At 42.1% G+C, this 21,936-nt stretch overlaps 1 protein-coding gene across 3 annotated transcripts in view; it reads right to left on the bottom strand.

The window, feature by feature from the left end:
- The window catches only part of DOCK1 (dedicator of cytokinesis 1), a 265,225-nt gene that overhangs the window by 111,404 nt on the left and 131,885 nt on the right, over positions 1–21,936 (bottom strand). For all 3 annotated transcript variants that reach the window (XM_083866350.1, XM_083866352.1, XM_083866351.1), the window contains exons 28-29: positions 4,804–4,905; positions 24–118 (exon numbers count right to left, since the gene is read on the bottom strand). In XM_083866350.1, the coding sequence (XP_083722476.1) occupies positions 24–118; positions 4,804–4,905 (197 nt within the window). The remainder of the gene's footprint in view (positions 1–23; positions 119–4,803; positions 4,906–21,936) is intronic.

The following is a 21,936-nucleotide window of genomic DNA, read 5'->3' as shown; positions in this document are numbered from 1 at the left end:
GAGCTTCTCCCCCCTGTACTCACTTGTTCTGCATCATGTTCATGATCACCCAGTCGAAGGGATACACGTTCTTCCCAATGAGGTTCTTGAACATGATGAATGTTTCCATCAGGAAATCCTACAAGAAGAGACAATAACTGGAGAAAACTGGACCAAAGAATTCCGAAGGATGGTGGCAGTTATTAATGACTGGGCCCCAAAGGGGTCGTCGTGCTGTGTTTCCTCCTCCAAAAAAAGCTGTTTTTCATAAAAAACAGACCTAAATCCTACTCAATGCCTATAAATCCTACAATAATTCCATTTCAAAAATTGTAACAGTAATCCCATATTTAAGCAACCCATGGGATTCATCAAGGGCAAACAATGGTTCACCAGTTATCCAAAAGGAGCTTCTGCTGGAAAAATTATCGTTTTTTCCACACTATGGACAAAATCTCCCAGTTCCTTCATGGATTGTGATACACCTGTCATGACACGTTCTTGGGAAGTTGATAAAAGCACATTGGTTCATAGAAAGAGGGAAAAAACCAAAGCTAAATATTTATTTAACTCCTGTGATTGCATTAACAAATACTCCCTTGAGTCAGGTGATGAATAATCCCTCCCTTCATGGATATTCTCCAGGAATGTAGATTATTTATGTATTAAAATAAAAACAAGTTCCAGCTCAAATCATCACCCCCACCTGGGGCAGAGGACAAAAATGGTTTGGACATCCCAAAATTGAGAGGCACCCTCCCTATAGGGAGCATCAGGAATTGCTTCTGCAAGTGAAAATGTGCCCAAGAATTAGTTAATTTAACAGCATAAACCAAATTATTTCCACACAGCTATAAACAAACAATTCTTCGGACCAGAAACTTTGTGTACTTTACAATGTAAATCATCTCCTACAATTTGGGAATCTGTAATTGCTATCTAACAATTTCAGTAATATCAAATGCTGCGAGAAAGATAAAGGGGAAAAGAAAACTTCATGCAGAAAGTCCTTGATCCACTTCACACAGAGATAAAAATGGACTTTTATTCCAAGGTTAGAATATCTTCCCTTTGATACAGCTTCTCAGTAATGGTATTTATCTGGTCTATCTTTAAAATGTCAAATGCCTACAAAAAAAATCCCCAGTATGTTCCATCAACTGGACTTTTAACTAAGACTGGTTCCTGTGTAACCTTTTCAGTGAGAAACCAATCTCAGGCCCCTGCTCTCATCAGTCTTTCTTCAGGTCTGAGAGCCAGGATCTTCAGCAGATTTATCATTTAATCCACTGCTCTATTCTGTTGAAAAGTTTTCCTGGCTCAGAAATTCCCAGTCAGTGGATGCAGGGAGCTGCAGAGATCCTGAGGACATGGCTTTGAGATCAGGAGTCCCAGAATTCCTGACTGGTTTGGGTTGCTGGGACTTTAAAGCTCATCTTGGTCCACACCTCCCACTGTCCCAGGTGCTCCAAGCCCCAGTGTCCAACCTGGCCTTGGGCACTGCCAGGGATCCAGGGGCAGCCACAGCTGCTCTGGGCACCCTGTGCCAGGGCCTGCCCGCCCTCCCAGGGAACAATTCCTGCCCAATATCCCATCCAAATCTACCTTCTTCCAGTTTAAAGCCATTCCCTGTGTCCTGTCCCTCCATCCCTTGTCCCCAGTCCCTCTCCAGCTCTCCTGGAGCCTTCTCCTCTCCAGGCTGGTCCTTCCTGATCCCGATCTCTCTGCTGGAGGGTCTCACTTCCCAAATATTGCTGCAAAAAGGCACCTCGTGCAAACATCCCCTCATAGGATTCAAGGAAAAAGAGTTTGGATGGGCTTGTAACATAAACCAACCAAGTTAACTCAGCTGATTTGGACCAGCTGACAACTTCTCTGGGCACCCTGTGCCAGGGTCCACGCTCAGAGCCAGGAATTCCTTTCCAAAATCCCATCTGCCTCTGGCAGTGGGAACCATTCCCCCTTGTCCTGTCCTTCTAAGCCCTGGCAAATGTTCTCTCTCCATGTTACTTATTTCACAAAGCAGTGTGAAATTCCCCCTCCTCTGGAGTCATTCCAGACCCACCTGGAGCCTGCCCTGGCACTGGGTGATTTCCAGAGGTCCCTTCCAACTCCAACAATTCTGGGATTCTGGGAACTCCCGGGGTACTGGGCTCCACCACGTGCACAATACTCCTGATTAAAGAGCTCCTCTGTTCTTTTACCACACAACATCAGTAAAGATCAGAATCCCAGAACTGTAAAGTGGGAAAAGACCCCCAGGACCATCAAATCCAACCTCTGACCAAACACCGCTGTGCCCAGGGAACCAGATCCCGATGCTTTGGCATGAACAGGATGGACACCAAGTCTGGAGCTGCTCCAGGTCCAGATGTCACCACTGTGCACAGCCACACTCACCCCAGAGCCTCTCCTCCAGCTCAGGAAAACCTGCCTTCAGCTCAGAGCTCAAACTGTAGATTCCTCTGCTCATTTTCCCTGTGTTTCGGTGAAATAATTCCATTGTTGATGATTTGGTTCCTTCTGAGCCTGGGGGTTCTGACCTACTTTGCTGATTCAGCTCTGCTTTTCCATCCCCTGATATTTACATTTTAATAACCCCACACTCACCCAGGTACTTTAAATAATGCTCTCTAACAACAGAGCTAATTATTGATCAAATAAAAGGCTCCTGATGCTCACCTGGGGTTTATGTATTCATAATATTGCTCTTTTTTCCATTTTATGGTTCTCATTGAAAAGCAAATGGATTGGATGAATTAACCTCAGTTTATGAGGAAAACTCGGGATTTTTGAGGGGCTGGGAAGAGAGGGAAGCCACCAGGACAAGAAAAAGCTGCTTATTTTTAGTGTAACTGAAAGCAGGACAAATATTTCTGAACATAAAAACCCGCACTAAAGGAGGAAGGGTTACAACTCCTGCTCTCCCTCCAACTACAAATACAAATCCTATTTAATAGGAAATAGAATTCACAGCAGGTAAGACCCCTAAAAAATTCCCATCTACTGATGGAAAGGAAACAGCCTAAGCTCAGCCTGAGATTCTTCACATGGCAGAACATTAACAGGCATTTTTTTGTCAACTAAACCACATGTGTCTCAAATAAAAATATCTTTTACCAAGTAAAAAGAGGAAAAAAAATCAGTTAGTCCCAGAAACAACCTCCCTGATAATGTTTCATCTCAGGATGACAGCAGAATCACAGATTTTGATTTTACAGAATCACAGCAGAGTTTGCGCTGGAAGGGATCTTAAAGCAAGAAATTCCTCTTTGAACAGACATTCCTTAATAAATCTAAACTCTCTGTTCTGCAGAGAGGTAAAAGACTGGTTTTATTGCCCTCCACCTCATCCTTTCATGGACTTTTGAGGCCAAATATGACCATTATAATAATCTAAACCTGCCACCTACATAACACAGGCCATAAAGTTTCCTCCAGCACTTCCAGCCCTGAGCTTCCAACTCCTGCTTGAGCAAGAGCAGAGGCTGAAAGAAGATTTAAAGGTCTCCAGTGGTGAAAAAGAAACCACAGCTTAAGTTTTTCCTTTTCCTTTTTTTTTTTTTTTTCGGGAAGAAAAAGCATTTCATTTCTCCCTGGCTGAATTTAGTCTCAGTTCTAAATCACTGCTTTGTGATTAAACTGAAACCTCTGCAATAGGTGGTGCAGTTTTCACCTCCAGCTCTGGGTTTAAAAGCAAAGACTCCTGGATTTCAGTTCTGCTGGGTGAGTCAAATGAGAATGGCACAAAAAACTGTTGGGTTAAAGAAGTGGGAAAACCTTTAAAATTAAAAATAAAAAAATAAATTAGTTTACTCCTTGTAGTTTCCTTTACTCACAGGATTAACAATGCTCTGCCATTAAACCTCCACACCTCAACAAACATTATTTAAAATCAGCTCTGAGTTTTAGAGATGCCAGAGCAAAAAAAGGCTGCAGCACCTGAAATCTGCAGCAGGGCAAAGAGCTCAAACCTTGGCCAGCACAGACAGAAAGAATAACACAAACTCAAGACAAACTGGAGAAGTCCAAACAAAAATGACACAAAGGAAAGTCCTGGTGTTGTTCTGGTGGGGCTGGAAGGGAGAGGAGAAGCTGAAGAAGGATTAAAAGCCAGGCGGAAGCTGCCTGGAGCATGTCCAGGGTGACAGTGGTGGCAGTGGGGATGGGACATCATTGACTGCTGGAGCTCAGCCAGGAGCTGGGTGTCCCCTCCCAGCCTGCCCAGCCATATGGCAGTGGCACTTTTAGGTTATTACAGAGTTATCTCCTCAGCTATAAACTCCCTTCCATTATGCTTTAATTAACTTGGGTTGTTGCCTTAGCCAGGCTACCCAACGACTCTGAGAAGACAAATTTCAATTATTATTGCTTATTTAACAACTAAGGGCATCTTTACGGTGAAAGTGTTTTGCATAAAAGGGAAAAGGGAAAGTGAGCAGATCTCTAAGTAAAAGCTACTTCAAGAAACGAAATCAGGACATCTGGAAGATTTAACACTGAAAGTTCCTTTCCTAAGAAAGGCTTTTTTATATTCTTTTTCTTCTTTCCTTACCAGATTTTTTTAATGTCTCATTGCTACTATTTTTTACTGCTTCCTTTTAACTGCCTTCAATCCACTGGCTCATGTTTTAAAACACTGAACAGCTCCAGCTGTACTCCTGTGTGTGTCACAGGGCCTAAATAATTATTTTACATTAAATCTGCAATGCCAAACACATTTTGTTCACATCTCACAAGTGCATTTAATGACCAGAAACAGGGGAAAAAAACCCAAACACAAGCTGAGGCATCTTATGAAGAAATAAAATAAATGAAACTCACCACAACATCCGACCTCATCTTGCCAAAAGTCTTGATTAAATGAGCATAGTGATAATCCTCCATTTGCCTCAGGATGGCTGTCATGCAGGCCACGAAACTCCCCTGGCAAAAAGCAAAGCAAAGGAATCCATTATTTAGGATAATGCAACATAATAATAAGAATAGAGTCGACCACAGAATGCAGTGGAGATAATTCTATCATTAAAATTCATTAATGCATATGCAAAATTCTGTCAAGGCAACAACAACAAAAAAAAGCCCATCTCGAAAAGTTTTCAATTTCCAATCTCCTGGGTTTATCACTGAAGCCTTTGCCACATATTCTTCATCTAAAAATTGCCCAGACATTAAAGTTTCTGCGAGGTAATGAACAGCACACCTAAAAATATCCCCCAATATCAGCATTTGCATTTGGAAAGTCAATATTCTGCTCAAGGAAGAAATCTTTTCAAAATTATCATTCAGAGCACTCCAGCTAAACCAACTCCAAGTTTTCATTTCACTGCGTGGTATTTTCAGATACAGTGATACTTAAAAAAACACCACCAAAATCCAGGAAATTCCATAAAACCAGAAGAGCAGCACCATCCAGATCTCTCTCAAACCACAGAAAAAGTAAAGTGACCAAAAGAAAGTTTAGTTTCTCCTTTTTTTGTGTGAAAGTGTTGCAGTTACAATCCAACCCATTCCCAAGGCTCCCACGTGTAGTAAAATCCCATAAATAGGAGTTTCTTGTCCATCCTCCCTCTCTGCCTATCTGCTCAAAGCCTGTTAATGATGTCCACATCTTTTCTGGTCTTTAATGCAGGAGGAAAAGCATTAAAAATTGGGAAAAACCCCAGCAGAATGATCAGAAAAGAAATGATTCTTTCTATGGTTTGATAAAATTGCAAATCCCCCTTTCTGAGCTGTTTTCCAGGTTATTCCATGCCACAACCTGGGAGAACACTCAGGAATTTTCTCTCCATAAAGGCACAGAGCCTTTATTGTTACCTTAAAGATCAGCATCCATTTCAATTTAAAATCTTTACTTCCACATCAGTCGAAGTAATTGAGATTAAACCCAAAATGACACCAGGTCACCTGCATGTGCTCTGAGCCCTCTTATTTACAGGTTAATCCCAAAATTCCACCTGACCAGCACTGCTGGAATTTGCTTTGCTCCTGCAATGAACCTGAGACCTAAACCCCTACAGGACTGATTTTGTCCATGTGGGAATATTGGATTTTCCAGAGGATGCCGAGGTACCTGATGGGAGCTCTGTGGAACCTGCAAACTCCATGAATATGGAAGGAAAGGCCACCTGAGCTGCTGTTCTGGGACATCAAAAGAACTTTATACAAACCTCTGACAAGAACAGAAGCTGGGGCTCTATAAAGACAATGTTTCCTACTATGCAATGGAAATAAGCCTGGACCATCTCAAAAATGCAAACATTAATTGTCAAAACAGCACCTAACGAGCTCCTGCCACAGCAAACACTGAGCTCATGCCGGCAAGGAAACATTCCATGGCCCACATTCCCTCCCATCTCCTCTAAAGATGCCATCAATGACAGTCATGTGCCAGCACCAGGCAGAATTATCCATTTTTTAACTTGGCTGCCTCAGCTCAGGCTGCAGATGGAGCTCAGCCCATTCCAGTTCTGTGCCTGGCTCAGGAGAGCTGGGACGAACCTTGTTTTGCCCATAGGATCTTTTCACAGAACACTTAAATATCCTCCAAGTCCACTGCTTGGCAAAGACATCAATCTGGTTTTAATTTTATTCCCATCAACCCCATGCTGGCAAATCCAGCCCTTTCCAGGTGACCAACAGCTCTGCTTCCTTCCAACAAACTCACTTCTCAAACTGGCTGATAATTTAGGGCATATTTCTGTTTATTTGCCTGTTTGGGGAGTAATTTAAGTTAATACACATGGCTGCAAGAGTTAAGATGGATTTCATACCTGAGGAACGTCTCAAGGCAAACTGATTTAAAAAAAAAAAAAAATCACAGAATCCCAGAAGGGTTTAGGTTGGAACAGACCACAAAGCTCATCCAGTGCCACCCCTTGCCATGGGCAGGGACACCTTCCACTGTCCCAGGCTGCTCCAACCTGGCCTTGGGCACTGCCAGGGATCCAGGGGCAGCCACAGCTGCTCTGGGAATTCCATCTCAGCTCCTCCTCACCCTTCCAGGGAACAATTCTGGCCCAATATCCCATCCATCTCTGCCCTCTGGCAGTGGGGGTGGGATACTCCATTCCCTGTATCCTGTCCCTCTATCCCTTGTCCCCTAATCCCTCTCCAGCTCTCTTGGAGAGCCTTTAGGCCCTGGCAGGGGCTCTGAGCTCTCCCTGGAGCCTTCTCCTCTCCAGGTGAGCACTACCATGAGTTTGGATCAACTGTTAAACTTCCAAACACATTTTAATATTAATTTTTCAACTGAGGAGCAGCCAAAGGCTACTTGCCAACTGCTCTACATCTACTGGTGATCCCTGTCCTATCCTGCATCCCTCTGACATCCTGACAATCCCTGGGAGCAGCTCTTGGCTGCACAGGGAGAGCTGCTCTGAGCGTCCCCAGCCAGCAGCAATGATGTGTCACTGAAGGGAGGGATAATTACACAAGAACAGCTTCTTAATTAGCACAGTGGGAATCACAAAGGAACAACAAAGTTGAGAGTCTGCTAGTGAAACTCTCTGAGTCCATGTGCAAGTGTGGAAATGCCAACAGGAGAGCTGGTTAAAAACCTGGAATGGCTGCTGGAGTTAAAAAATAAATACAGGAAAATCAACAATAAGCAAATAGAAACAGAACACACACAGGAGAGGATCCTGTAGTGCTGTAAGTTTTAGTTAAAATGACAGAATCTTGCTAAATTTTGTCATTTCAGCTCAGGCTGAGCTCCCAAAGTGGTGCTGAGCAGACTGGCTGAGGATCTTTAACCAGTTATCAACACTTCTTCCTGTTTCCCTGCATAAAATAATGATTCATGCTCATCTTGGTGTTTATCTTGGTAATAGAATTCCTTCCTTTGATACGAAATTGTTCCTTGAATCCAACATTGCATCACACACACACACACATCCCTGCTCCAACATTTATGTGCAGATCCCCACCTGCAAAGCACTTCCTGCTAGGAAGGAAAATCTATTTAATATTAGGAGGAAAGTAGAACTACCAGTCATCATTTTCTTTGTGAGGTGCCACTTGCATCCAGCACACTCTTAATTACAATGCTAATAAAGGTTTGTAATTATTTAGAGGCAATATTTGTACTCTAGGTGTTTTTAATATGCTCTACTAACTAGTTAGCAATAGCTAACAACATGATTAGATTTTAATCTTAAGTTGATTTTTAATCTTCAGTTGTATTTAGAGATCATTGTCATAATCTTCAGACCAGCACTGGAAGCAATACATAGGAAAAAAAGGTACCTAATTCTCTAAAAAATCAATTTCAATTTGAACCATAGGAATAATTACAAAGCTGTGTTTACCCAGCCAGTCCTGCAAGGGGTTTCCATTGTCCTGGGCATTTATCAGCTATTTATTCACTGAAATAGTGGCACGGTTTATCCTGGAAGCCATTCCCTATTGCAAAGCTCAGAAATGAGGTAGTCACAACAGGGAGGAAGATAATTAAAGAATATCCACTAGAGAAGCATTTTGCCAGCAGGTTGTTACAATTCCTGCCTCTCTTGGATTGTTTCCTTCCAAACCAGAGTCACTGAGGGTCACTCTGGGCCATTGGGGATGGGAAGTGCCCACAGGAAAGTCCCTCGGGGTGCTGAGGGGCTGGAATGAGCCCAGGGGTGCTCAGGGGGGGCCCAGGCCACTGGCACCTGGACTGGAGCAGGAATTGTCCCCTGTGCTGGCACCGCTGAGGGACCTCAGACCTTGGGGTCAGTTCAGATCCCTCAGGAGAAGAGGACATTGAGGGGCTGGAGCATGGCCAGGGAAAGGAATGGAGCTGGGAAGGGGCTGTAGAATTCCTGAGGGAGCTGGGAAAGGGGCTGAGCCTGGAGAAAAGGAGGCTCAGGGGGACCTTGTGGCTCTGCACAAGTCCCTGACAGGAGGGGACAGCCGGGGGGGTCGGGCTCTGCTCCCAGGGAACAGGGACAGGAGGAGAGGGAACGGCCTCAGGCTGGGCCAGGGGAACCTCAGGGTGGATATTGGGGAAAATTCCTTCATGGAAAGGTTTGACTAGGCCTGGCCCGGCTGCCCAAGGAAGTTCGTAGTCCCCATCCCTGGAGAGATTTAAAATCCACGTGGATGGGGCACCTGGGGACATGGGATGGCCTGGGACACCAGTGGTGGCCTTGGCAGTGCTGGGGAATGGTTGACTCCATGATCTTACAGAGGTTTTCCAACCCTGATGATTCCATGATTCTCTTCTATAACTGAGGCTTTCCCAAAGCAAAATCTCAGGATCCAGGATATCTGCAGGCCTGTCCAAAGGGAAGCCAGGTCCAGCTCCCAAGGAGCATGAGTGAAAATTCAGCTCCATTAAAAGAAAACAAACCTAAACCCAACACCAAAGCATCTCTTTTTTTCTGTAGAAAGGATGCTTGATTATTTAGAAACACATTTTATATTTAAAAAAGTGAATATGCAATTCTAAACTGTGAAATTACTTCAGATTTCTGTAAAATTTAGTTCTGAAGGAAAACTTGAAGAGGCACAGGAACGCTCCAAAATTACTTACTTTCCTAAATCCCCTTTAAAATAAAACACTCAGTGTTCAAATGGCTCTGGTACAGACAAAAGAAGGGAAATTTTAGTTTTAAATAACCCCCACAAGTAACATTAACACTGAAAAATTCCAGAATGAGAAGAGAATTCCCTGCAGGAGAGACCACACATGCCAACACTTTTCTCCCTCAGGGATGAAAGATCCTGTTTTAAACAGGCTTGTCCATTTTCTCCCAGTGAAATATTTAAATGGAAATATTAAGCTCTTTATGTATAGTGAGAAAATCTAGAGAAATCACACCTCACTCAGCTAAGTGATGTCTCAATAAAATGTCCCTGTTACCATGGTCAGGAATAAATGAAAAAGTCTGAGTTTCATTTATTTTTTCATTAAATTTTCCTTCTGTGGCCTTAAAAGACTACACAGCTAAATAAATAAATGGATGAATACAGAATGAAAAAATCCAAACAAAATCACTGGAATTAATTCACCACATTTTGGCTTTCAGAACATTTCCATAGAATTTACTTTGTCGGAAAGGATTTAAGTCTCTCACAATTCCCAGTGAGTTTGTAAAGCTAAAAAAATGAAGTTTTCTTTCTGCTTATAACTTGTATTCTCTCTATATTAGCAACAAATAAAGAGCTAAAAATCAATTGTTATCAATTCTAGAAGCCATTCATTAAATTGTCACCACTTACAGACTCGCAAGATAAAAATCCAACTTTAAAATGTCCCAAATTTCATCTTTTTGCCACGTGAAAATGTAAAATCCGATTTGTCTGCAGACAAATTTGCTCACTTCAGTAATGTATTTTATGTAATTTATAGTATAAAGGTATTACAAAACCCAACATGAATAAGGCAGAGAATCTTCCATCATTGCTTCTTTTCAAGAATGTTTTATAGTATAAAATAAAGACATGGATGGAAGTTTCAGTTTCCAGGGCATCCTGAAGGGAGTTTGATTCCTGAAGCTTCTCCCAGCAGCATCACACCAGGATGGGAAAACAACCCAAAACAAAGCAGAACCTCCCTAAGGCACACATATTTCTCTCTATGTTTAGAAATTCATCCATGTATTTCTCACAGTATTAAAAGAAACATTACTTTTCTTGTAATAGAAAATCCCACAGTAAATTCAGGAGCACCTTCAGAGACGACAAAATTATTTTGTGGCTACAGCAGCAGGATAAAAACAAGTGCAAAACGTTCCCATTTATCACATTTTTTACTGAATACACAGAATATTCCATTTCCTCAGGCCAAACCCTGCCTCTTGAACATGAGAATAAAACATGTGAGCTTTTCTCCTTGCAGGAACAGAAGTTCACACCTGCAATAACAGCAGCAATAAATATTTGGGCATTTTTCTGCTGCCACAAACATTCCTTTGAAGCATCTTTTTGCCAATCAAGATGCAGAAAGGTATTTCCAGTGACAGGTTTTGCTTCCAGAGCTCCTGGAAAAGATGTGCCACCTCCTTTACCTGATGTGACTTAAGGAGTTCAGAGCCTCCCTAAGCGGCAAAACCGATTTTAGGTTTTCCAAACCAGGAAAAGTCCATGCAAAATGCAGAGCTCTGCTATAGGAGTTTAGAGGTGAACACCAGTTTATTTAGTCTTCAAACCTTGTTTTACCTCAAGAAGCATTTTACAGATCCTGATTTAATCTCTGAAAATGCCACCTCGGTTGACAGAAAATCTGTTTTAAAAGGAAAACTTTTCCAGCGCTGAGTCTCTGCAGGAGTGAATGCAGGGAAACCCCTTTGGGAAGAAAAGCAAAAAGGGTTTTCCCAGAGATCCCAACCAGAATCCAGCCTGCCCTGACTATGGCCTTCTGCATCTGAAGGAGCTGACAAGAAAGATGGAAAGAGAATAGGACACAGGGAATGCCTTCCCACTGCCAGAGGGCAGAGACGGATGGGAGATTGGGAAGAAATCCTTGCTGGAAGGGGCTGGGATGGAATTCCCAGAGAACCTGTGGGTGCCCCTGGATCCCTGGAAGTGTCCAAGGGAGATTGGACATTGCAGTTTGGAGCAGCCTGGGACAGTTGAAGGTGTCCCTGCCCATGGGATGGGCTTTGAGGATTTTCCAAACCATTCCATGATTCTGTGATTCCAAGATCGCAGCAGCTCAAGTGAAATTCACTTTGCTAAAAAGTTTATTTGTGAGGAAGCTGGTGATAACGCAGTTGGGAATAGACACAAAGGGTTGCCTGATTCAAAAGTGCTTTGCACCAACTTCTGTAAAAAGCAGGCGAAAAAATTAATGAGATGTTTTAGCAACACCATTTATCATGTTTCTAAGGCTCTTTTACAAAAAAAAAAAAAAAGGTCCATTTTAACCAAAAAACGCTTCTGTTTTAAAAGCTCCACACAGTGTCAGTATTGAACAGTGCCCTTCAATGGAACCCACAGTGCTTAGGAGTTCTCAAGGTCAGTACATTTATTTCTGGTTTTCTAAATGCAATTGCCTTCCCTCATGGTTTTTTTTCTCCCCTCCCTCTGCTACACTAAACATTATTTCACTGAAAATGTACAGAACTGCCCTCAATAAATCTGTTTCAGGTATTTTGGTTTACACATCTATTAATGCTGCTAATAAAATTATAAATGCAGTCATAAAACACAGAAAACAACTGTATTTATGGGAATGGCCAGTACTCAAGCAATAAAAAATAAAAAGGAAAAGCCATTAAAAATGTTTTTAAAATAATTTTGCAAAAATGCAGCACTGAATATGGGAATATAACTCTGGTGCCAGGGCCTCACCACTCTCACAGAGAAGAACTTCTTCCTAATAGCCAATCTAAATCTCCCTTCCTTCATTTTAAAACCATTCCCTGTTTTCCTGTCCTTGTAGATATTTTCTTCAAAAAGTCACTGAGGAGGAACAATACAACCAAACCCATCACAATGAGAATCCCTGTTTTATTTAGAAAACACAATTAATGTTGGAAGCCACGTAAAAAACTTTGATGCAGACCAGGAAAAGAACTGAAGGAAAAGATAAGCTTAAAAAGGGAATAATTGGAGCTAAGTGGGATTCCCAGTCAGGAATGCACTGCAATCCCAGTAACTGGGATAGCCCACAGGTATTTGGGTTGTTGTCTCTGCAGCACTGAGGTATCACTGTGACAAATTATGGGAATAAGAGGAAGAGAAATGATCTTTTAAATGACAATCTTCACACCAGACAGGTGATGCTGCCAGATGAATACACTCCTAAAAGCAACAGCCATTTTGAAGACAAATTATCCCACTTTTGGTGCTTCTCCTCCGCCTGTTTTAATGTAAATTATTTAGCAACTGCTTTATTGAGGGGCTCAGCGAGCTGCACAGATAAGAAATGTGAGCAATCCAAATTTAATTGATGAAACCACGCAGTTCAGAGATCCCTGGATTAAAAAGCTCCTTGCAGGAGCAGGTCTCTTTGGGGAAACTTTTCCATTTTGTAATTAATTCCTACCTTTGGTTCACTCAGCACATCAACCATTCACACACCACACCCTGGGGGCTGTTCCCTTCCCGAGGTTTTGGGACAGGTTTATGGGATGCAGGCTCTGATGTGGTGCTGTTCCCAGCTCTCCCAGCTGCAGAAGGTGACCCAGTCCTTGCAGACAGAAAATACTGCCAGGCTCTCATCAGTGGGGAAAATAAAGGCAGAGCTCTCTCCACATTTGCACGGTATCAAAATTAAATCCCCAGCACAGGCAATGTTCTCATTCCCTCCTCCCCAAAGAGCAGGAAAAGTGATGAAATACACAAAGACTGATCACAGGCTGGTCCTTTGTTCTGACTTCTCTGACTTAAACTCACTTTTCTGTATTTTTCTGTATTTTATTCTGTATATTTTATGTTATGGCAGCAAAATTAATGGTATTTACACAAATGCATGTATCAATATGGTAAATAAGAGAAATACAATTTTCACACAGGTCACATTTCAAGGGAGAACTTCTGTTCCAATATTGACAGATAAGAGGAGCTGAAAAGATTAATACCCAGTAGCAGCAAACAGGGGATTTCATAGGAGTGAGATTGCTCTTCTCTGCCTACAGGAATGTCCTCACCTTACCTGGCTCTTCCCTTAGAATTTAGCTCCCAAATCATTCCTTCCACCCCCTGCCATGGCAGAGACACCTTCCACTGTCCCAGGCTGCTCCAAGCCCCAATGTTCAACCTGGCCTTGGGCACTGCCAGGGATCCAGGGGCAGCCACAGCTGCTCTGGGAATTCCAGCCCAGCCCCTCCTCACCCTCCCATCCCAGAATTCCTTCCCAATATCCCATCCAGCCCTGCCCTCTGGCAATGGGAAGCCATTCCCTGTGTCCTGTCCCTCCATCCCTTGTCCCCAGTCCCTCTCCAGCTCTCCTGGAGCCCCTTTAGGCCGTGGCAGGGGCTCTGAGCTCTCCCTGGAGCTTCTCCTCTCCAGGCTGAACAATCCCAATTCTCCCAGCCTGGCTCCAGAGCAGAGGAGTTTTATCCTTGTCCCACGTGCACAAGTTGTCTCTTGCACAATTTTATTCTACCTGTAACTTCTGCAACTTGTTCAATTTTATAAAATGTGTGCAAGGTTTGCAAAGGAAAATCTCTACAGCATTTCCCTTTTCCAACAGAGATCCCTAAGCCCAGGTTTCTGTATTTTCCAGGTGCTATCTGCAGATGTTTGGAGAAGCCCTATCTGCATTTTATGCCCTCTCAAGGAACACAGACCTGTTTAATACTTTGCATTTCATTAAAGGGAGCAGGGAAGGCCTCATCTGCAAAACCTGAACACGAGAATATGTGGGCTGAGTCTCCAAGACTGACCCAATTCTTCCCTAACATTATTAAATTTGAATTTTGTTTCTTATTAAACTCGCAGCAACTCAGAAGACTTTGGGGGATTCTCTCAGACAAGCCAGTGCTAAACAGTGTGCAGCCTCCAGAAGAGCTACAAAGGTGCCTCATGAAAAGAATATGAAATCAATCTCTAAGCTGCAATCTAAGCAAAAGGAGATGAACTTTTCTATTGTGGAAAAGTGAATTAATTAAACCCCTCTTTCATTATGATTTGGGACGATGACCAAAACGTTCAGCAGAATAAGCTCCAACAGGATGCTGCTGATAAAAGGTTCTTTATCCTCTTCCTACCCGAACTCAGCAGAAATCCAACCCCAAAAAGGACAAAAGGAGACCATCAACAAGCTAAAGGACAAACTTCCTGAGGTAAATGAAGCAGTGTGGATGCAGGAATTTCACATACAGGATTTTTGCTTTTATATGGATTTTGAATCAATAACATATTTGGAAGTTAAGAAACGAACTGAATATGTTAAACACATCTCATTCTCTTCTCCATTCCATGGAATCCCACACAGGTTTGGGTTAGAGAGGACCTTAAAGCTCATTTAGTTCCACCCCTGCCATGGGCAGGGACACCTTCCACCATCCCAGGCTGCTCCAACCCCTGTCCAGCCTGACCTTGGACACTTCCAGGGATCTCATACTGAAGGAAAGAAGAGAATTTTTGCTCAGGAAGGTCTGCTGCTTCCAGATGAAGCTAATTCATGTTTCTCTGTACTTGCAAGTCAACCAAAACCCACCTAAAATATTTTAGGAGAATAACTTTTTTATTTTCTCACTAAACCAAAGGTGAGAAACATGTTTTGACAATTTTTCTCATGATACCCAGCACACTCCACGTATTCCAGCAACAACAAAACATTTTGAAGTGCTGCTTTTCCACCGCTGAAATAAATTCTGACTTATAATTGAATTTTATTTTCCTCCCCAACTTTGTTTTGGCAGAAATCAGAAGGGAAAGAAGTAAATCCCTCCCAAATAAGGAGTCGTTTATCACGTTCTAACAATAACACTCCCACATTAACAACAGGATTAGAGATGGATCTTCAGCTCTGGAATTGCTTTCCCCTACCTACAGCCCTGGTGTGTGGGCAACAAAAGCAACTTAAGTTGAGAGATGTTTTTTTTAATTACACATCCACACTTAAATGAGAACTAATCTCTCCTTGGAAAAAGCAATTAAATCCAAACCAAGATTAAAATCAGTGGTTTAAAACAGTCCGAAGTGAAAATCAGCTGCAGGAGCAGGGCAGGGAATGTTCCTGGGAAGGGGCTGGTTTGCTCCAAGAGCTCACACAGACTTCCTTACACCATTTCAAGAAAAGGCATGGACATCCCATGATACACATCCCTTTTTTCCAGATTTTTTCCTCCCATCTGGGCAGTAACAACAGGAATCTCTTTTCCAGGTTCTGATATTCAGGTTCACCCCCAGACTCACCCAGGATTTCCCAGCCCAGCCCTGGAGATCCAGGAATCTGTCCCAGCGGGAAGTAAAATCAGCTTTAAGACAGATTCAAAATATAAAATAAATATTAAGAAAGAATAATAATAAAAGAACCCCAAACCTAATACCAGCACACAGGCTACTGCAAAACCTTGATGGAATGGTAGGGACTGGAACTCAATTTTCTTTAAGGCCCCTCCCAGCCCAAACCATTGTGTGATTCTATACTTAAAATATCATAGAATTCAAATATTTCTGTATTCCTCTATGTTACAGTACTACTTAGATATATTAAAAATACAAAAAAAAGGGAAAAGAAAAATACTAAAATATCTTAATTATTCCCAGGGCCATCTTTAGGTCTCAAAACATGCGTGAAATGTTTTGTTCCTACTTTAATGCAACAGTGTCATTATTTGGGAAGTACTTTTCCTGGTATAATTTCCATGCATTTAAATTCATCCCAGCTTATTTTTGGGGGGACATAACATTTGAAACCACAGCAGAAAATCAACCAACTCTGAGTTATGGCAGAGCCTACAACACTCATCCCACTCTTGTCATTTGGCAAAAATGGGATTTGTAACGTCCCTTGGCTGAAAAATACTCATCATCTGTTGAGGAGGTAAATTTAAGCATTATTTTAAAAATGCTTTAAAAATACCTCAGAAAAGCTACTTAGAGCAAGACAAAATGTTTTTCAGAGCCAAGGAAGTAGCTCTGATTAGGTTGTTCCTATAAGTAACTGTGAGGGATATGGACAATTTCTGCATAAAGAGAGCACAAACATTACCCAAAGTCATTAACTCCTAGGCAGGAATTAATATGTTTACAATTCAAGCCAAGTGATAAATATGAATATATAAAAGGCAAATACTCATTGCATCCCTGTGAATTATTAAAATTCTTTCTTTCCTTAATAAATGGAAAAATTAACATGTACAAGCATTCTGCTTTTTCCAGTTACTGGGTTTTTTTTTCTAGGCAGGAATCTTATCCTTGTAACTTGTGATAACAACTGAAATTTAAGAAAAAAAAAATTTAAAAAGGCCAAACAAACAACAAAAAGATATTTAAGCTCTAAGTCCTAAACTAAAATTTTATTAAAATTTATTAAAATTCATTATGTGGGTTTTTTTAATTAAAATTTTAGCTAAACTAAAATTTTATTTAAAAACCCACATCATGAATTGCCTGTTAAATGAGCTCCTGTGGCATATCAAGGCCAGGTTGGATGAGGCTTGGAGCTACCTGGGATCATGGCAGGGGTAGAACTCAATGTTCTTTAAGGTCCTTCCAACTCAAACCATCCTGGGATTGTGCAGTGAGAAGAGCACGAGTTTTGTCCTTTCTTCCCCCCAAGACCTGAGGTCCCTTGTCCCAGCCACCAAAGATGTCTTGTGACATGTTGTGTCAGCTTCCATGGTGCCACCACATGCCCATTTGTCACCACCCTCCGTCCCCAGGAGCTCTCCCCACAAGACACCAATCCCCTCTTTAGACAATGAATTGCTGCAGATCTTATCTGTCACTTGGTAATTAATGTGAAATAACAAGATTATGCTTCCAAACAAAGTTCTTTAGCTCATGACTCCAGCTCACTGTCCTGAGGACAAGCTGAGCTCAGACAAAGCCCTGGTGATGTTTCTTACCAGGCTTCAATGAAAGCTTTGATTTCCATCAGCTCACAGAGAAGGAAAACAATCCCACAAACAAACGGAGCCTCCACAGCTTGAGGGGGCATCACAGATGGCAGGAGGTACAACAACGGCCACCAAAGTGAGCCTGGAGAGGAGAAGCTCCTACGAGAACTTCTTGTGGCCTTCAGTATTTAAAGAGGGCTTGGAAGAAAGATGGAGAGAGACTTTTATCTTCCCACTGCCAGAGGGCAGGGCTGGATGGGATCTTGGGCAGGAATTGTTCCTTGGGAGGGTGGGCAGGCCCTGGCACAGGGTGCCCAGAGCAGCTGTGGCTGCCCCTGGATCCCTGGAGGTGTCCAAGGCCAGGCTGGAGCACCCTGGGATGATGGAAGGTGTCTCTACCATGGCAGGGGATGAATCTTAAGGTCCCTTTAACCTAAATCACTCTGTGACGAGGGATGGAGAAATTCCCTCCTGAGAATCGACCACAAAGTCCCAGATTCTCCCAAGAAGGCACAGCGTGGATGGATTTACATTTTCCTGAGGTTTCCAAATCCACAGCAGTGGGGATGAAAGGAGTGCACAGCTGCTGCTCATAAATTTCACTGCGTTAGAACCAGGAGGCAGCAGCTGAAGCCAACAGGAGATGAATTTCAAACAAATATGAGATGGAACTTTAATATTGGCATTTCTTTTTCCCACTCAGGGAGTGATGGGAGCTGTGCCTACAGGAGCTGTGGCAACAGACAGCAAAGGCAGCTCCACAAGGGAATGCACAAGGTCAGGAGGAGGAAAGTTTGGAGACAAGGAGCAGCCATTCCACCTCCCATCCAACAAACTCATCCAGGCTCAGGCAGAGGCACGCTGAGAAGGGAAGGATGCGGATACACTCAAATTATTGGGGCACTACTTCCAATTCCCAGAAGTAAATCAAGGAAGTTTCATTGTTATTAAATCATAACTTTATTTCTGGGTTTTCAGAGATTTCATCCTTTTCCTCCCCAACAGCCCTTCCAGTTACTGGGCTTTTCCATAATGCTGATGGACACCCCCTGGATATAAAACAGTTGCTAATCATGTTCCTCAACCACTGCTAAGTATTAATATTAAAAGTCCTGAACTTGTTTAAAAATTGAAGAAAATAAAAATGTGGTGCTGCTTTGAATGGTTTTTAATTCAATGTCCCCAAGCCATAAAGGACAGAGCCATTTTTCCTGCACTGTGTTTTGAAGAACCACAGAGCAAGGATTAAGAAGGACTTCATGTGGCCCCTGCTGTCAATTGTAAACTCATTTAATGTCATTATCAGGCTTCCCATATTTTTCAGAACACAACTTTTTGAAATATCTTGAGCTTTCAGGATTTCCAGACTTTGCAAAATAACTTCTGTTTCTTTCTTAAGGTAAAACTCAGTCACAGACATTTTAATACACAAAAGAATTAGGTCTTTGCACAGTCAATCAGGAATTTAGCATATTCTTACTTGCACAAGGCAAGTTTCTAGGTCATTTTATTTAGAAAAAAAATAAGTAAGGGAGGAAAAGCTCTTAATTGTGAGCATATGGCTAAATTTTAGGTGCCCATGATGCTGCAAACTGCCTCTTTATATCCCTTTTTTACTCACTGCCATCATATTTCTCTGTCATGTATCAAAGTTATTAAGAGCAATTTTATTTTGGCACCTGCTTGGGGATTTTAGAAACTGCACTAAAGAGTTCATTTCTAAACATTATGGCCAAAACACTTAATTTTGGTTTAGGCTCAGAGCACTGATAGAAATGGTGAGTTTAATTCTATTTGCATTGTTCATTATTTCTCTCTTCCCTAATTTTGTAGGATTTTCATTTTTCACTTGTTTAACGCATTTAATTTCAGCTTGGTTTTCTGGTAAGCATTATGCATTAGGACCAGGCTGCTCTCTGGGCTTCTAACTTGAAGGCAACATGCAAAAGCACAGGAAAGTCTGTATTTTTATGCTATGTTCAAATTTTAAATAGTTCAATATTTCAAATGAGAAAACCTTCCTGAGGCTTTGGGAGTTTACATGACTTTATAGCATCGAATGTTCTCCAATTTGACAGAAAAGTTGCATTAAATCCTCCATCTAATGAAATCAATGTTGTATAAATAATATATTATTCCACCAAAGAGCAAATAGGAATCAGATGCAAGTATCCCCATTATTTGTTGGATTTGCCTTTTTTCTGCCCTTAACTTGAGCTTGAAGATGGAATTTATGCTCATCCCACATTTCATTAGGTGCTTAAATCTGAAATCATTTGCCTAAAGGCAATCAAAAGTATAACCAGATTTGTTATTTTTTATTTTTAAGCAGGGCAGGATGTTTTCCCTTTGCCATAAAGCAGCCAGAGAAAAAAACCCTGGAATTTGGGAAGGTCATAAAATAAACGAGACAAAGCAAAGTATTAATAAAGTTGGCAGAATGTTCCTCTAAAAACATTCTCCCACAATTCCAGTTTCTCAAGACATCTTAACAAGGATGTAATTTCCCATTTGCTCTCGGTGAGCAAATCAAACAGGGTGATTTATTATTCAGATGGGCACAAAGGATTTCTGAAATGCAGAAAGAAGGGCTCTAAAAGCACAAGTCATCAGTAATGACGACAGCCTGAACTGCCTTTCAAACATGAACAAAATGCAGCCATTTAGGGGCTCATACATCACCTGCTCTCCCAGACCCTCATTTATTTCCCAACTGTACAGGCTGCATGAAAATGGGACCAGAATTTGGCATCTACTGAGCACATCTTTATCAGGGAAGTGATTCCACACCACGAGAGCAGCTCAGAACCCTCATCCTTGGAAGAACAACCAAGGCTTTCCAATCACCAGTTTAGTTCCTTCCCAAAAACTTCTGTGTGCTGAGAAGGAACTTTTCTGAACTATAAACGCAGTGAAAATATCACAAAACTCCCACTCCTACCCAAGAAAATTCAGATTATCTTGACATCTCCAGCAATTTGGGCTCCTGATGAGACTGCATTCAGCTGGAACCCAAAACCTCAGTTTTAGATGGTGAGACCTGCTGTTATATTTTTCTTCCAATGATCTGTACAACGGGAAATTGAGAGAGAAAACAAAATCCTGCTCATTCTTATCCCAACGAAGCACAGAAATAACCACCAGAGCTAATGAGGTTACTCAGCATTTTTCTTCTCCGAGCAGAAAACCCACAAAGAGCAGCTCCCTCAATCAGCTGTTTAATATTTCAGCTGCAGACAGGTATTATGGGTATTAAACACATATTCTTAAATCCACTTTCTCTTCAAAATGTTCCTTTAATTAAAGAGATGTGGAATTAGCACTTCATAGATAAAGAACAGACATCAGCAGAGGCTCAAATGAACTGTCCAAGCTCATGAAAAAGACTTATTATGGAGCAAGACACTCCTGCAGATCTCCCAAATTTTTGCCAAACACGACTCCAAGAGACCTTATTTCTCTGCATCCTCGCCAAGCAGAAAATATCCTCCCCCAGAGCAAGGAGCACCTCCAAGGATTTGAGGGCATGAAGACCTGTCTGAAATTCCAGCCAAGTTTGCCTTCACCTCAGCTGGAGCTGGTGCATATTTAACCCCGCTCCATTTCTCTTCCAGTGGCAGGTTGGAGGAAATAAATAAAGAAATTACCAATTTAGCCCAGAAAGCCAGGCAGTTATCATCTTAAGGCATAGGGGAAAATACCTAATGGGAATGAAGGCTCAGCAATGTGAAAATACTAACATCCCTGGGAACCCAGTTCAGACAGGCAGTGTTGGGATTTAAATTATGCCTCCTAATATAATTTATTTAATGTAGCTCTGAAAATCCCACTAGTGCTGGTTTTTCATCCTTCTTCCCCACACTGGTGGTCACCAACACACCTGGCAGGTAACTCGAGCCCTGGCTGCCACACGCTCTTCCCTGAGCTGCATCCGAGCTTTCCTCCACAAGAACTTCACAGACTGTCCCAAAAAATTACATTTTAGTGTCCCACTGTCAGACCTGTGTGTTGTAGAGGAGCATAATCCTACAAAGCAGCTGCTCAGCAAAAAAAAAAATCCCACCAAGGCACAGCAGTGCTTGAGCCAAAACCTAAGTGTGGGGAGGACATGCCAGGCTGACCCTCTCACAGTCATCCAGATGTGTCCCCAGAAATTCAATGTAAGGAAAAACATAAGTAAAACCTGAAGTGTGTAACACCAGGCTGAGTGTGATGAATGTTTCTAAATACACACACCTGTGCCTCCCTGAATTTATTATGCAATTAGCAGTGAGGGAGAAGGGCCCCTTACTGTACTTCTCCACAGAGAACACCACTAAAAATCCATCTCACTGCTCTCCAATCCCTGGTTTTCTCACTCCCCCCAGAAGTCCAAGGCAGGACTTCCACCTGCACATGTCACACCAAGCAGCACTCACTCCTCCCTGACAGACACAGGGAGAAAAAGCCAATCTGGGAAGGTGGACACTCCATGAGAGAGAAATAAATTTATAACCTAGAACAACTACAATTA

Source organism: Zosterops lateralis (assembly GCF_965231275.1).
Source record: "Zosterops lateralis genome assembly, chromosome: 8".
Lineage (NCBI taxonomy): Eukaryota > Metazoa > Chordata > Aves > Passeriformes > Zosteropidae > Zosterops > Zosterops lateralis.
Note: the sequence above shows the minus strand (reverse complement) of the source record. Positions and strands in the feature narration are given on the sequence as shown.